The 16,820-nt window shown below is 37.3% G+C and overlaps 1 protein-coding gene across 5 annotated transcripts in view; it reads right to left on the bottom strand.

Moving 5' to 3' along the window:
* The window catches only part of LOC591791 (trichohyalin), an 82,755-nt gene that overhangs the window by 43,923 nt on the left and 22,012 nt on the right, over positions 1–16,820 (bottom strand). For all 5 annotated transcript variants that reach the window (XM_011670136.2, XM_011670137.2, XM_011670140.2 and 2 more), the window contains exons 4-6: positions 5,964–6,073; positions 2,876–2,930; positions 1,159–1,284 (exon numbers count right to left, since the gene is read on the bottom strand). In XM_011670136.2, the coding sequence (XP_011668438.2) occupies positions 1,159–1,284; positions 2,876–2,930; positions 5,964–6,073 (291 nt within the window). The remainder of the gene's footprint in view (positions 1–1,158; positions 1,285–2,875; positions 2,931–5,963; positions 6,074–16,820) is intronic.

The raw sequence follows: 16,820 nt of genomic DNA, 5'->3' as shown, positions 1-16,820 counted from the left end.
CTGCAGAGGATCACTCAAAAAAAAGAAACCTATGACAGGAAGCATTGACAAATATTTCTTTTTATCTTCATTATGCTCTTTCTGACAAAAATTTGCATAAGCTGCATTTTGTGTCTCAAAATATAATGCATTATGTATAGCCTTCTAGTTAGTCACAGCTAGACAGGAAATCTATTTTTGCTTTTGAAAAAAAATCTGAAGAGTATAATAACAACAACGATAATAATAAAAAAAATCCCATGAAGTTCACACAAAAAGCAATCCCATATATTCATGTACCATGTTTCATTTCTTAAAATTAGTCAACTTTATTCAGAATGGCTTTTAAAAAGAATATAAACTGGATTGGATGAACATATACAATTACATGTATATCATTACAGCTGTGCAATGACTCCAGTCACCTTGATTCTTATATAGCTGTGTGTACAAAAGGGGAAAAGACCTGTCAATTTTCATTTAATATGTCATATCGAAAGGCAACTGTTGCTTTGGAAATGGGCCAGGTTGCTAATCAAATTTGATTTAACATCAATTGATTTCAATTAGTATGCACTCACATAGGTATAAGCCCCATTTTAAGTACGTAAATACTTCTAAAATTGGCCTGAGTCATCAGAGTATTTTGAGTAATTGTTTATGATTGAAAAGCTGAACTAAAACAAAGGTACCTATTTTTAAGAAACATCTGTTTGTTGTATAGAATCGATTAAACAAAAATTGAAATAGCACAATCTGATTGATATGAAGGGGAACAAACATGAATTGGTTACTTGGAGAGGCATGAATAGTGTCCACTTTTGCATGAATACAATCAGTTGTCAACACATATCCTGGATGGATTTATTTCCCTTTTTTTTTTTTTTACATCTGTTGTTTCAAGTGAATATTCTAAATTTACTTCCAAATGTGTTACATGTTCATGTACATTAACTACATCAGTTTTACATACATGCAAATAAGCTTGAATAATAAGAATTAGGCTATTTTTTGGTATTCTTTTTTTGAGGGGGAGGGGCTGGTTTTAGCATGCTCTCAACAACAAAAAAAGGGATGAAAACTATCTTAGGTTTAAGTCTTCACACTGTTTTTATTTGCACAATGTAAGCATGTAACATACATGTACATGTACGTGTAATGATGGAATGAAGTACTTACTCTTGGGGATCTTGGGGAATATATTCCAAATATGACTGATTCAAAGGCGTACGTGTCAAGCTTGGGGCCTGAGTAAGACGGGAGCTGAACGGCAGCTTCAGATATCCAGTAGATGGTGGTGACAATCTGTAATTAAAATGGAATGGACACAATCGTTTAAAGCTGAAGTAGTAGAGGACTAAAGATTTATTTATTTATTTATTTATTTCTGATATTTATACAGGGTGGCACATACATTTATCACCAATTTGGTGGTCTTCCATGAGGCCCTATTTGGTAATAATAAAAACAAATATCAGCATCAAAAACAAAATAGATAAATACATATAAACAGGTAAAATACAAATTAATTGGTATCCCCTTGAAATAACTGATCAAGGTGTGGTGGTCTAGAGGTTTGCAGGAGATGCGAAAGTACTAGAGATGCAAAAGTCATGGGACGATCCCAGGTACAACATTAGTGTCCTTCGATAAGATATTCGCCTACATGTACACTTTATAACTGGCACTTTACACCCAGGTACATGTAGGAAGGAGTCCCTCAAGTGCTGTGAGCAACAAAATCAGTTGCCTACGTACATGAAGCTAGAGTCTGGGTAATATTGGGGCGCCTCGAGCACCTGGAGTGGTGGATGTACATGTACAATGTATGTGTTATAAACAAATTCATTATTACTATCATTATTTAAATGTACATGTATGTCATATATGTACATTTATGTGGGGTACTCTTATTAAATTGCCTCGAATGGAAAACAGAAGTTCTTCGAAACAAAGTATTTACAGGTAGGAAATGAGGTCATCAACTCCTTTCACGTATTTTCAGAATTTCAGTCCTCGCTTTCAGAAATGCAGATCAATGAATGGCAAAGATAACAGAATGTGACTTGTCTGTATTTATTATTGTCAACAACTCTAATCCTTCTCTTCGAATAGTGCAGCACATTCATTTCACCGAAAGACTGCCTGTGGTCACACTGAAGCACTTATCATCAGAACTCCAAGCCCTTTTCCCCCGAAATTCCTATTGAACCACCTTTGTTTCCTTCTCACTGGTAACTGACAATACTGTGCTCTTTTGAAGCCATGTTAGAGTATCATTCACAATTGACCACCACGTTACATTGTACGTTTGTAATGACAAGTCATGACATATGAAGGTCGGATCCCTTATCTTTCAGAGCGCTTTTGTTAATTTGTCTGGAATAAAGGAATTCCTTCCTCTTGTCTGCATGATGTGCAGTACTCTAATGGCCTGTTCAGACTCTGGGGAAATGTATACGAACCCATACAAAGAAACATCATATACACTGTATAAAGAATCATTGTGTAACAGAGAGGTGTTCACACTAGAATACCCACGCCGTATAGGCCCTATAGAAGCTACTTTAAAGAGGTCAGGTGACATGACGACTAACCAATCATCAGCATCCGTTTCCACCTGGTTGTACAGTTTTTATAAGAAACATCTACAACATTCAGAGTACTTGGGAAAGAACCCTGATTCTTTTTTGAGTTTGGGTCGAAACGATGCTCAAAAACGCATTTCCCCATATTGATTTTATTGTATTTTAGTATAATTCTTACAGATAAAATGCCCAAGGTTGACAGCTTTAAAACGGACTAGAGGAAAATAGAACGTTTAATTTTGTCTGAAACTGTCGAAGCTACATCTGAACAAAACATATGAACTACATTAAAATAATGCAAAACTTACACTTTTAAGCTTTTCCCTGTCTGTTTTTGGAGCTGATGTTGCCGACGGAACCCAGCTGTGTAAAGGATACAAAAGCAAATTTGCATGAGATACATGTACAAGAGCCGATTATTAACAAATGTGCAGAAGCACAGAGGTGAAATAGTTCATGCATATTGACTCTCACACAACACGCTGTCTGTTCAGGTTCTGATTATTCTCACACATACCATTTATATGTAAATTAGCCTGTATGTACATTTACATGTACCTTTACCTATACGTGTAGATACTAGGAAAATAGTAATTCAGAAATATAAACTGTTCAAATGTCATAGCTGGCAATAATTAGGAATATGTCATACATGCTGCACATCCAAAACAGTAGCTTATTTCATTGGAATTCATGACAATTGGTTTATTTAGGGTGTGTCATACGGTTACTCACACGTTCATACCAACCTTGCACTTCCAACTCATAATCAAGTGTTTTTAATATACGCATCGCCCTCCGGAATTAATTCACACCCACCAAAATAAATACCCCGAAAGCCATATCAATAGCTCGTCTATAGGGACTATTCATTATGAATCATAATTCCCACACCAGCAACGGGCCCTATGGAAAAGATATTACAATTACATGGACCGTGTAGACGAAGGGAGAATAGATTAGTTTCCTTACCCGTTGAATTCCAATCAGTCACGCATGGTAATGGTATCAAAGGTCTGGTGTGTATTATTATTATTATCATTATTATTATCGAGGGTGCTTGAAAGCTGGATCCTAAAAAATTAATTCTGGATGATGACAGCTGTGGAATTCATTGCAAGCATGCAAATGACAGGTGGAAGAGAATGGAGTAATGACTGATATCTCTATACATACATTTGTAAATAACATACAGGCAATGTGGAGGCCTACATTTTGTTCAGTGGGAACATACTAATTATAATTAATTGCACACTTTAGATACTTGTAAACCCACGTAGATAAAACATGTATATTTCAAATGCTCCCCCAAAAAACAAAAAACAAACAAAAACAAAAAAAATCCATTAGCCCTGTTTCTTTCCAAAAGCTCCTCTACACACAAAATGTCATGTTACTCCTTGTCAAGGGTTTTGTCTAGTCACAGTTGTCAGTTTCTTGCTCAGTCACTAGCAATATTTCCTTCATGAATGTATTACTAGCAGATTACTCATGATGAAATCTAAATGGTGTATGATGGCGAAATAATCTGGCAACTTCAATTCAATTTACTTCTCACTGCATTCTTTAAATACAAAATATACAATGTACCTCCCAATCACTATCTTTCACAATTCAACTTTAACTTTTAGTTTTAATCTTTTTTTTAAAAACAATTTTAGAATTTAAAAAAATGATATACTATAGGCCTACATATACATTGTAGGTAGACTATTTACAGTTAAAAAGGGCAAAAACTAGTCAGTCTTCATCACACAACAAGCGGATTACCGGTAAAAGCCAGTGAAGCAACCTTATGGCCAGCAGCACTTAAAGCCCGACTGTACTAGTTAGGCCAGGAGGGATTAGACCCTCCTTGCAAGGTCACTGACAGGTAGTTATCTCATCAAATCAGCTTTTAATTAACATTAGAAAAAGGGGACCATGGGGGACCAATGGTCACTGATTAGGCATTGTTGGCTATATAGAGGGTGCAAGTAGCTACAAGTAGTGCAGCGGGCTTTAAATCGACCTGAATCACCAGTCACCTCCTAGCTACTACGCGACATTGAACTGGCAGGGGAGGGCAACAACTCGGCCATTAACATACCATGTTCAATGTCACCCAGCATGTTTACCAAATACCCAGCATGCCAAATCGGCCAATTTTCCGGCGATTCCCCACACCGGCTTGCTAAAACAACCCCTACCGAGATATCCAGGGATATTACCATCAACACTCTGTGAGCAATGCACATGGCATTTATCACTCCTATGGTAACCACAATACATGAACATTAACTTGTGATTTTCAATCAATATGGTTTCATTTTGATTTGTTCTTCTGGGTAGTTTTCTCTTTAAAAGCAAAAAATGAAAGTTAATGCATCGGTGAGGTTTCAACACCTGTATGCATCATTCTTTAATCAGGGAGAGAAGCCTGAAAAATGTGACACCCAATTCAGCAGGGACACATACTTCTTAAATGTTTGGGCAAAATACACACAACTCTATTTCTTCACAGATATTGCACCTGTCGAAAGAAAATCTTTCTCGTCTAAGTCTTTTAAAGGTAAAGACCAGTTATGGTCATGCGATTGCATTGTGAAAGAAACGTTGTGGAATCGATCAGAAAAGGTTGATCATCTAGCATCTAGCATCTGCAAGGTTCTGGAATCATCAAAATGATAAGAAATTTGGCCCATTCTTCGTAAAGTTACAAGCACTATACACAGAAAGATGTATATGGGACTACCCTATATCTCTCACAGACCATGAGAGAAACAAATTTACCAAATATATGAATTAGTAGGCGGTTTCCCGGCAAATTTTTTATCATCATGTATTAGTCAAAACATATTCTTACACATGATTTGTAATGAGAGCTTCCATTTCATTTTTTGAAATCGGGGCATTTCCAATACTGGTCTTTACCTTTAATACACTCCTACAACAACTAATACCAAAATCCTGTTTTACTGAGGCACGTTTTCATACAATATCATGTGTTGACAAACAGAAGGGAGTTGACTTTGTGTAAACTGATACAATTCCTTGCCCTACTTCATATATCTCTCACAAGGTAATATGATGTTAACTTGTGAGTCACTTGGGTTGATGGTATATTTTACCAGACTGCTAAGAAAGCATTTGTATACTTGAAAGTATGCAGCCAGGGGACCGACGGCTTTAAGTCCTCTCTGAGGGACTTGGTAATGAGGATTAATGCCTTACGAAAGGGCACTAGCGCATTGACTTGGTTTCGAACACGGGACCTCCCAGTTACGAGACCACTGCTCTACCACTGAGCCATCACGTCTCCTCTTGTATTCACAAGAGCAAAATTTGGCGATTGTACAAATTGTCATTCAAGCATTTTGTTTTTTCCGTCTGAAGGAAGGAGGTTCTATACCTTACCTTAGTCTTCTTGATAAGCTTGTGAGATCGTCTACGCTGAAGATCTGTTCTTTGGAAGGGTCTAGACCAAGTTCCTCTTTACATCCCCTGAAAAACTCTTTCAGATTTTCCTGTATACACGGGGAAGATAAAACGAATTGAAAAAGTATTGAATGATGAATATCAGAAATGCATCCACCAGGGCCTGTCTTACAAAGAGTTGCGATTGATCCAAATCAATCGCAAGTTTGCAGTCTCCTACCGTATCTCTTTTGTACATAGTTGCGATTGAAGTTGTGATTGATATCAACTCTTTGTAAGAGGGGGCCTAGGGCAATATAAAACTGCAATTTGTAAATCTCAATTTCTATCAAGTGGACATTTCACAAAATTATAAATGTTAGAATTAATAAAAAATAATAACAAATCAATTATGAAATGTTGGGACTATAAAAATCAATTTCAAACAAGCTGTTAGAAGTCTAACATCATTTTAAAGACTCCAAAATCTCTATCTTTCTCCTTTTCTTTATCGTGGACAGGCAATCTTTTCACCTTTGCATCGCTGTGCACGACTAAAAAGCTCTACTATCATATAACGGAAAGCAGCACATGAATGTCAATCAAAAACACTATGCACTTGAGAGACATTGCCTGACACCTGATACCTCTTGTGAAATTGAAAACTCTGGCAGTTTGTCCAAGGACATACATTGTATGCAAACAAGTTATGACAGCTGGAGATTTTCATGAGTAAATCCATGATGCACATTTACGGTTTTGAACAAATGTATTTGCCATCAGAAAAGCAATCAATGTATTTAATTGAATCTGTGATAGGGATAAGAGAAGGGAGAGGGGGTGTTTTATGAACAGAAAATTCAATAGTAGTCTTAAAGCCCCACCACACTAGTTTGGCCAGGAAGGATTAGACCTCCCTGCATGGCCACTGACAGGTGGTTATCTCATCAAATCAGCCCTCAACTAACATAAGAAAAAGGGGATCATGGGGAACCAACGGGCACCGATTAGGCATTGTTTGCTATATACTGTAGAAGGCGCAAGTAGCTACTAGTAGTGCAGTGGGGCTTTAAACATTCTGCACAGATCCAAAGCAATCACTAAGATTTTCAATGGATGATGCAGTTTAGTAAACAAGACTGAGACACACACACACACCTCTTAGTCTGCAACCCCTGGCAACACCTTAGTAACCGAGCAGACTGGAGAATCACAGGGGGTGAACTCTGACCCTGATGACATGAAAGAGCGTAGCATTGATGGGGTATTGTAGTGAAGGTAGAGAGCACAAGACCTGGAATGTTGCCAAGCACGCATTTCAGTTTGAAATTGTCTCATTTTGAAAGTACTGTATGCTGGGGGTATTCTTGTTAGTTTTGATTTTATAGTGCTTGTCACTCAATTTGGAATGTGTTTTTTCTCGAGATGGATACATGTAGTCTGTTTAGAGGGAACAGAAATTGTGTAGGGAAGTCTGGAATAAGTCTAATCTCGCAATCTCTGTGTCAAGTGCATGTTTGACAGACAAATTATAATTTTTAATTCTGGCATTTTAAACAAAAATATGTCATTTTTACCTGTAAAAGTTTTATTTTTTCAAAACCTTATTATGAATATTTGAGGCAAAAATAGTCAATTTTGACAAGTTGCCAAACAAAAGTAAAGAAGAAGAACAACAACAAGAAAATAAATGAAAAGCTGGCAGCAACAAATTGATAAAAGATAAAGGAATATAATTTGGCATTCATGTAATCACAACTGAATGAAAATTAACATTAAAACTAAAATAACAGCAACATTCTTCGTACTCGCACCAGTAGAAAGAAGGAAAAGAAGGAAGAGAAGGAAATTGACGGATTTGTCCGTCTTACTTCAGCACAGAACATAGCAGAATACAAAACACTTTTGCAAAACAGCAGGAAAAGGCAGTAAACCGGGGAGATTAGATCTTTAATGAAATGAAGGAAATATGCAATGAAGAATGGTACGGTAAAAAGCTAAACTACTGTTGCATCCATACAGGCCTACACAAACTTGCGTCAGTACATCTGTAAGTGTAAACTACACACATAAAAGAAAGGTCTTCTCCTCTATAAAATGTATCATTTTGAGGATGGTTATAACCCGTTCCTTGAAGAAGTGATTCACAAAATAAAGCCGAAATTTGCAGCATCAGCCCTACCGGTACACAAACTTGCGTCAGTACTCGGTACATCTGTAAACTTCACACACAAAAGAAATGTCTTCATTGGGGGATGGTTATGACCCTTTCCTTGAAGAAATGATACACAAAATGTAGGCCAACATACAAATAAACTACAGCTGTACAAGTATGTCGCCAACATTTGCAGCATCAGGAATGCAAGAAACTGCTATTCCAACAGTGTCTCTCTTGTAGAAGAAAATACTTTCACGTGACTCTCGGTTTTGGAAGCGACTCTTGAGGCAGAGAAAAGATTGGCTCTTTGGTTACAGTATCAGGGAGGGATAGGAGAAAACAAACTGAAAAACACTATAAAACACCAAAACTTGCAAAAGGCATACTGTACATGTGTTCATGTTTATCATTAATGAAAGTTGTCATAAACAGATCAGCATATATGTACATTACATGTATATTACATCAGTATGGTATTTTCTGTAGATTTGGAAAGAATTAAAGTTCTGCAAGCATATATTGTGTTCATTTTCGTCAGTTAATATGTACATTGTGTACTGCACACAGTATGTCTAAACCAGGGGGGCATTTCATGAAACAGTTGGTCGGTGGTCTATATATCATGTTCACCGACAATTCTTAAGTCACCGACTATTTTCCAGGCCTGTGATTGGTCAAATTTAGTCAGTACTTCACTTTATAAGTTATGGCTTGTCTTTTTTAACTATCAACTAATTTCATCTTTACTATTAAAGGTTATCTGCCATAGTTTACAGGACGGATTAGACCGCCCTACAAGGTCACTGGACAGGTGGTTTTCTCATCAACTCAGCTCTCAGTTAACATAAGAAAAAGAGGATCATGGGGGACCAATGGTCACCGATTAGGCATTGTTTGCTATATAGAGGGCGCAAGTAGCTACAAGTAGTGCAGTGGGGCTTTCATATTATTTTCCTTGGATTTTTGAATAGGGCATAAAACTGGTAACGCCATGAACCTACAATATTTCTTAGAAAGAAGAAGGTAATGTCTGCGACTCTAGAAGATCAAAGTGAGGACCCATATACAAATTATACAGTTACGTACATGTACAAAATGTACTGCTATGCTATGAAGAACCAGTCAGAGGTACCAGAACAATGCCAGGGAGGCGTGTGGATGACACAGCAAACACCCCAGCACGCATTCATGTAACTCAAGTCCTCTGTTGACAGATCCTATTCCTATAGAATCCCTTTACAGGATCTCTCTGGAAAGAAGCATTCCTTGAAGATTCTTACACTACAGCATAAGCCCTCCCCAAAATCATGCCAGCCGTTGTTTGCTCGAACCACTTTCCATGCTAATGCCATACTTTTGAATCCTCTTCCTACATGTACATGTACCACAGTCTTGTTTTCGGTTTAGTTTGTACACACTGTACATGTGTGAATGTTCTTTTGTTTTTGTAAACAGCTCTCAAAAACAATTAACTTGAAATACTGTGATGTAGGCCTGCAACTGCGGCAAAGAGAATTGTATAGTTAATGGAAACAAATACAGTTGTATTTGAACAAACATGGAATAAATTAATAGAGGTAAAATATAAACCATCATTTTAACATGACTGACCCAGTGAAAACCAGGGGCTGTAGGACTAATGAAGGACATGGCAACCTATGAGAAATGATGCTAATCTTCCTGAGTGTCATTTGATTGACACAACAAATTGGAATTGTTTTCAAAGACGTCTCTTTTATTAACTAAACTACAGATAACCAACGACTTGTCATAAATTGGATTTCTCTTTCATGACATTTAAAAGATTAACAGTTTTCAGAATACCACCCAGTGTTAAAATAATTTCATACACAGAGTGCAACACCATACATGTATTTACACCTCATATGCGCGAAACCGTAACCTATTTGTAGTTTAAAAAGGTGCTCCATTCCAGACTACAGCCTGGCTTTATGTACACCATGCATGTCCAACTTACATGTATTTGCACTGAACACTTGCCATTTTACAGATATAGAAACAACAAGACAGACAAACTAAAAGTAACCCATTGTTCTATTTTCAATGCCATCCCGTGACTTGATTTCCAATGAATTCTACTGAAATTTGGCCACAAACTTTCACCAGCTATTTCAAGTATTTGGTGGTAAGCCATCTCATTTACTTTGGCACAAACCTGCTCTGTTTTACCTAGGCAAACAAGAAGGACAGTTGTTAAAAGTACAATGTGCAAGGCCTACTACTGTCTATTGGCATTGCTTTCATTTTAAGGTTATGGTTTTGTTTCTACATGTGTCCCCACCCTTTTATGCAGTTTGCTGAAGACTTTACATGTACAATGTAGTTGTTGTTTCATTTTCTTTCCGCTATTTTGTTTCAAATGGGTGTTGTTGTTTGTTTTTTTTGGGGGGGGGAAGAGAGAGGCTGCAAGTACAGATAAAAAGTATATAGATTCGGACTGGCCTACACAAAAATATACACATGTGGGCCTACCAAAGTTCATGGACATATACCTACATTTACATTGTACGTATACATGTAAATTCTCACTGAAGTTAGATAGGGTTATCAACATTACCAAATACAGATTACAATCAAGACAGGCCTAAGCAACAGAGCTTGGAATGGATGCATTCCTTTCTAATGACAGTCTGCTTGCAAACAGTTATAAAGGTAAACAAGGCCATTATTTTGTAAATTCCCAGTTAAAGAAAGAGGCTTAATGTAAACATTGAAATAAACAGTGGTATAGCATAAGCTACAAGTGAATTAACTATAATTTTATGTCTTAGCTTAACATTGGACGGAATGTTTGTCAGCCTTTCAGGCAAGTGGAATCGGAAAACATTTTGGACTTTGCCTTGTTTAATCATGACACAATCAAGATACAGACTTATGGTGTCATACAGGTATATAAATTATAGTTATACATGTAGGCCCTACATTAGTACATTACATGCAATTTACATATAACTTAACGACACTGTAGTTTACAAGCTGGATGTAGACACATAAAACTTAAAAGCCTCATAAGTACATAATTACTGGTAACTTCTTGCTCAGACTAGTGCTGTAGTCAAACGTTTAACCGTCCAGTATCCGACCGCCCATGGCGGATTCCGTTTTCAATTGGACGGTTTCGTTTTCCCGTTGTTTTTTTTTTTTTTTTTTTTAATATTTTTTTTTTTTAATATTTTTTTTTTTTTTTTTTTTTTTTTTTTTTTTTAAATATTTTTTTTTTAGAGTTTCGATTTATGCCCCTCCACCGGTGACACGACATTTGCTCCTGCGACAATTGCTCCGGGCTTTATTTCGTCTAAGATGTAGGGTTAGGGTTAGGGTTTCAATAGGGTTTTGTGTTAGGTTTAGGGTTAGGTTTAGGGTAGGGTATAGTGTTGAATCCAGGGTTGAAGTTAGCCATTCGATTAGTGTATGAAATTTACAGCGGAGCAATTGTCGCCGGAGCAAATGTCATGGAATCCCCTCCACCTGGCACTATGTCTGGCAATGTCTCCCAGCTCAGTTATCTGTGTGTTGACTCACCACTCTGAAACTAGAACAACACTTCAATTTGTCTGTCATCTTGGTTTGAAAGTAATCTTTGTAATAGATCTCAATATGTATTTTATAATAATAATTCATCCAACTTTTACACACCGCGAATACCACAAGGTTCTATCCTAAGTTCTCTACTGTTTTTAATGTACATTAATGATCTTACAAATTCTTCTAAAAACGAAATTTTTACTATTTGTGACAAGTTCACAAGCACAAATCGGCGCCTTCAAATGCACCTCGCAGTTAATTGAAAGTCCTTCCCGCAAAAAAAAACAAAATTAATAAAAAAATTAAAAAAAAAAAAAAAAATGATTTTTTTTTTTTTTTTTTTTAATAATTTTTTTTTTAAAAATCGTTTAACCGAAAACCGTCCGGTTTTGACTGGCGGTTAAACGGAATTGGAGATATCCGTGATGTTACAGCACTAGCTCAGACACAGAGCCATTTATAACTCGATCCACCTATGACAACATCATAAACTCCACATCAACCAACACATTCAGGAAAGCCATTGATAGAGCCTTTACTCCCTCCCCCCCCCCCCCCCTCCCTCTCTCAAGATGCTGTGCTTCGTCAAGATCCAAGATGTGTGGCTACATGTAATTGGTACTGTTGACTCACAGAAAACAGAGTACATTTTCAATGCACTGTACATGTACAGTGTAGGCTAAAACAATGAAATCAAGCTTTAATTTTGAAGAAAAACAAATCGTTGAATTATACATTTCATACTGAAAATCATATCATTTGTGAACAAGAAAGAAAAACAGAGAAACAATAAATGCAATAATAAATTATTTTTACCTTACAAGTTTGATTGCAGAATTCCCATTTGGGATTGTGAGGCTGTGCTGCTGTGTGAGGCAATTGACCAGTTTACTAACATCAAATTTTTAGCATACCTTTAAAACTAAGGTTGTTCTTGACAACCTGAGAGCTTGTCCGACACAGCAACAAGTAATACACTGTATGTGCGACTGGATTCCAAGATTTTTAGTTCATTCATCAATAAAAGGTTAACGGAATAAAATCGTCACTAGGTCTCCAGGAAAGAAATATATTAGTAAATCAGTCTATACCACAAAGACGGCCAATAATAGTACAATACAGAGAATCACACAAATTAACTAGAACATCCTGTACATATTGAAAACAGTTATGTACTGTACATGTAGGTACAATGTACAACAACAATGCACACGCACCAGTAGCTGTATAGTTCATTGTTGAAGCCCTTCATAATTTGACAAATTAACACGTTTATTGCGCTTGTACAGTAACTTGTTCACTACCTACGCTACAGCAAATCCAGTTCAGTAATGGGCTCCGGAACAAATAAAAAAGGGTGATTCCCCTAAGCTCGTAACCTACAAGGATGTGCTCATTTAGCTCAATCAAGCCATGGTCAATGCCCCCAGCAAAGCAAGTTACTCACTCAGTCAAAGAGAAGTCTGCGCTGGTTTCACCACCTTACAGTCACACTCACAGATGAATGAGGCAAGGTCTGTCTGGGTAGCATGTGACATGAACATGTGGCGTCTGATGACTGCAGGAACATGTATATTTGGACAGATATTTTAACGCCAATTCCACCCCCAGTGCCAACGGCTCGCACATGTAAACACCCAGTTTATGTGTGCACTTTATATGCTTGTACATGTACGTACACAGTGCACAGTGTATTTGCAAGCACAACACCTCAAAAACCAATCAATGATGCAGTGGCTATTAAGCACCCCCCTCCACAATAGGAGACAGAAGATGGGGCTCAGTCACAAACACAAAGAGGGGGCTTCTCTTTGTGGTCGTACAATAAAGATTCTCGGGAGGACAATGGGTATTCAGGTCGGTGAGGAGGGGGAGAATGTTGAAGACACAGAGAGGGGGGTTAACCATCGATAGGAACAACACAACAGACTTGGTGCTCAGAACTTCAGAGACTGTATTAACGTAGACATGAGTACAAATAAACTCAAGGGATTACCCTCATAACATTGTAAAATGGTTTCATTCTATTGTACAGTACAACCTGAGTATTGGTCATGTCAATGTTGCATTGTCTGCACACCCATTTTTTTTCATTAAAAAGGAACATTAGGCCTGTTCTCATCAGCCAGATTTGACCAAAAAGTCCACTATTTCTGATCCTGGAAATTAGCCAGATCACAATATAGCGGGCCGTTTGGCAGGTAAAAAGCAAATAGCCTGGAATCTTCCCAAGATATCTTGAGCTAGTTTGCAAAATAAACTGCTATTTGTGGTCCATCTTCACTAGCCTGAAGACTCACACTATGCGCGAACACTGAGCATATTCCTCTAGCTCTAGTTTTGAACTGATGAAGACGCAATTCGTAACTTTTTGCTAATTTGCCGGATCTCAAAATAGCGGGCTATTTGGCCAACTCGGGCTGATGAAAATAGACAAACCATTTCAGCTAAATTATGAGAGCCAGAGCTGTGCTGAAAATAACGGAAGTTAAACATTCTCTTCTTTCTGTTTATTTGTTTTGAGGGAGCAATCATTTTGCTCTTCATATTTGCCATAGTCATAGCATTACTTTAAACTGAATAAGAGGGTCTTTAGAAGTTCTATATTTCATAATCAAAAGTGGACTGTCGATAAAGTGGTCTGAAAAAAAATAAAGTCAATAGTGATTTCCTGAATATATCTATGCTGCAGGATTGGCGAGGCAACAAATTCTGGAACTTGCAATCAATCATAGAGCAGACGTACACAGAACATATCACAATGAACCAAGTACCCCAAATACTATGATGTAAATGAGTTGAAGAACTTTGTCGTCTTAACTTTTAAACCTAAGGCCTCCAGCAAGTACCTGTATGATAGATCAATTTGTGAATGATTGAGCATACCACTTCAAACCCTCAATAGCCTTTCGATCTTTACTTCTGTGTTATCAACGAGCATTGCAAGTGATTTCAAGGGTGGCAGTAAATGACAAAACACTTGACTTTGACCTTTGCGACCCCTGTAATCATCTGAGGGTTGGGCAATGTGATCTGCTGGGAGGTTTTACACAATGACCTGTCAAAGCAGGTTGGGCTCCTCACACCCTGATGAAAACACTTGACGTCTAAATAATAGGGATACTTGAGTACTTGAAGACTGACGACGGGGCCTTTCTCGTTTGGAGTTGCAATTTCAAATTCTTATTTCCCTTTTATCAATTAAATTGATGTAGAACAAAAAGTTAGAGGAAAGTCCAATGAAGTTATTGTATACAGTACTTAGACAAATTCTATTTCAACCCTTCAAACTTCGAAGTTCAAAGCAAACAAAGTATTTGAAACTTACAGACTTAAAAACAGATTGAATTTCTAGACATGTCCATGTATATTTTTAAGCCTAGACTTGGTTTAATTACAATGAAAGGAGAAAACAACTTTAGAAACTTGGACAGGCTTACTTTACTAATTAATTACTACAGTGGGTCCATTGTATGCCCTTATGGGCAGAATAACTTGTACATTGTGTAAATCTGTACATCGCCAAAATTTTCTGGACAACCAGTAGCAGCTTGTACCGAGAGGTCAAAGGTTATCAAATTAACATTCCCTTCTCTAAATGCCTTGGAGTCTATCCCTTGAGAGTCATTACATGTGATGTACATTGTAAATCAAACATACAGTGTATGCCTACTAAGCTAGAACCTCCTGCTCCTCTTGAAAACAAGCGTGTACAGTATGATGAACATACAAAGTTTGCAAACATACAGGTGTAGGCCCATTGTTCAGGATAAGAGAATTTTCTTGGAATTGCAATCTACAGACAGGCTTAGGCCTACACCCAAGAAAGATATCCTCATTATATCCAGGGTTAGACAAAATGTACAACTTACAAGCGATCTTCAAGGGAAAATGACAATGTACATGTATTTGTCCAGTACTGCAAGCAAAGTTTACACTGTACATTGTCATGGAAAATCTGGAGGAAATGAAAATTTGTGAGAAATAATCCTAACTTAAAATATATATACATGTAAACGTACCTTTGACCACACACAAAATAAACATACATGTACATGACATTTTACATACATGTACCGGTACATGTACAGTCTAGTTTTCTCCTACGTGTACCGTATTTGCCGGCGATAAGGCCGCACCGCCGCATAGGCCGCACCCCAACTTTGACATTTCAAAGAGAAAAAAAAAAAAAAACGGACAAAACAAAATAATCATAATTTTCTCGAAAACACTAATTTTTTTTTACAAACTGATACCAAATTCATCAATATTCTTATAATTTACTGGGAGTTTAGCTAAAAAAGTGATTGCAGGCAGATTTGGTGTCCGATATATACCCCTACGTACCACAATGTACGGTGTAATGCGAAACTGCATGAAATATGGAAAACAAAATGGCGACTTCGGATGGATGTTCATGGCAGCTCCGTTAAACGGTCCCTTCCTTTACTTTTGCAATGCATTGGCACAAACTTAGATCAAGATCTATCGGCAAATGTTGTGTTAGGACGTTTATTTTTGTCTTCATGTCAACAATGCAAGGTAAAATTGTCGGTAAGATGTGTGGAAATGCCCTGTACCATAGTGGTATAGTTATTTTAGTGTTTCTATTTCTAGTCCCATATATGTGCAAATTCATGCTGGTTTTGACTTTCGTTTTTTAAATTTTTTTTACTCTTTCGTTGTAAAGGCCGCACCCCGACTTTTTTATATTTTCTCTTCCAAAAATACTGCGGCCTTTACGCCGGCAAATACGGTACTACTTTCTTACTCCATTAGAAGCCTTTGTATTGCTGTACAGCTAATTACAGCAGCAGTATTGCTGTACAGCTAATTACAGCAGTATTTTCTTTTCCCCTTTTCTCATATACACCTGTACATGTATGCATCAGCATGTACACTGTACATGTATGTACATGTAGCTGTGAATGTGATTCTCTTTGTGAAGTATTTATTCTGTAGAAAAATACTTGTTTGGGAGGTTGGTGGTTGTTATTTTACCTGACTGCTAAGAAAGCGTAAATGCTTGTACATGTAAGTAAGCAACCAGACGGCTGACGGCTTTAGGTTCCCCCGAGGGACCTGGTAATGAGGATTAATGCCTTACCAAAGGCAAAGGGCACTAGCGCATCGCCTTGGTTTCGAACCCGGGT

Source organism: Strongylocentrotus purpuratus, unplaced genomic scaffold (assembly GCF_000002235.5).
Source record: "Strongylocentrotus purpuratus isolate Spur 01 unplaced genomic scaffold, Spur_5.0 spur5_scaffold_11, whole genome shotgun sequence".
In the NCBI taxonomy this organism is placed as follows: Eukaryota; Metazoa; Echinodermata; class Echinoidea; order Camarodonta; family Strongylocentrotidae; genus Strongylocentrotus; species Strongylocentrotus purpuratus.
This window is presented reverse-complemented; position numbering and strand designations above follow the sequence as displayed.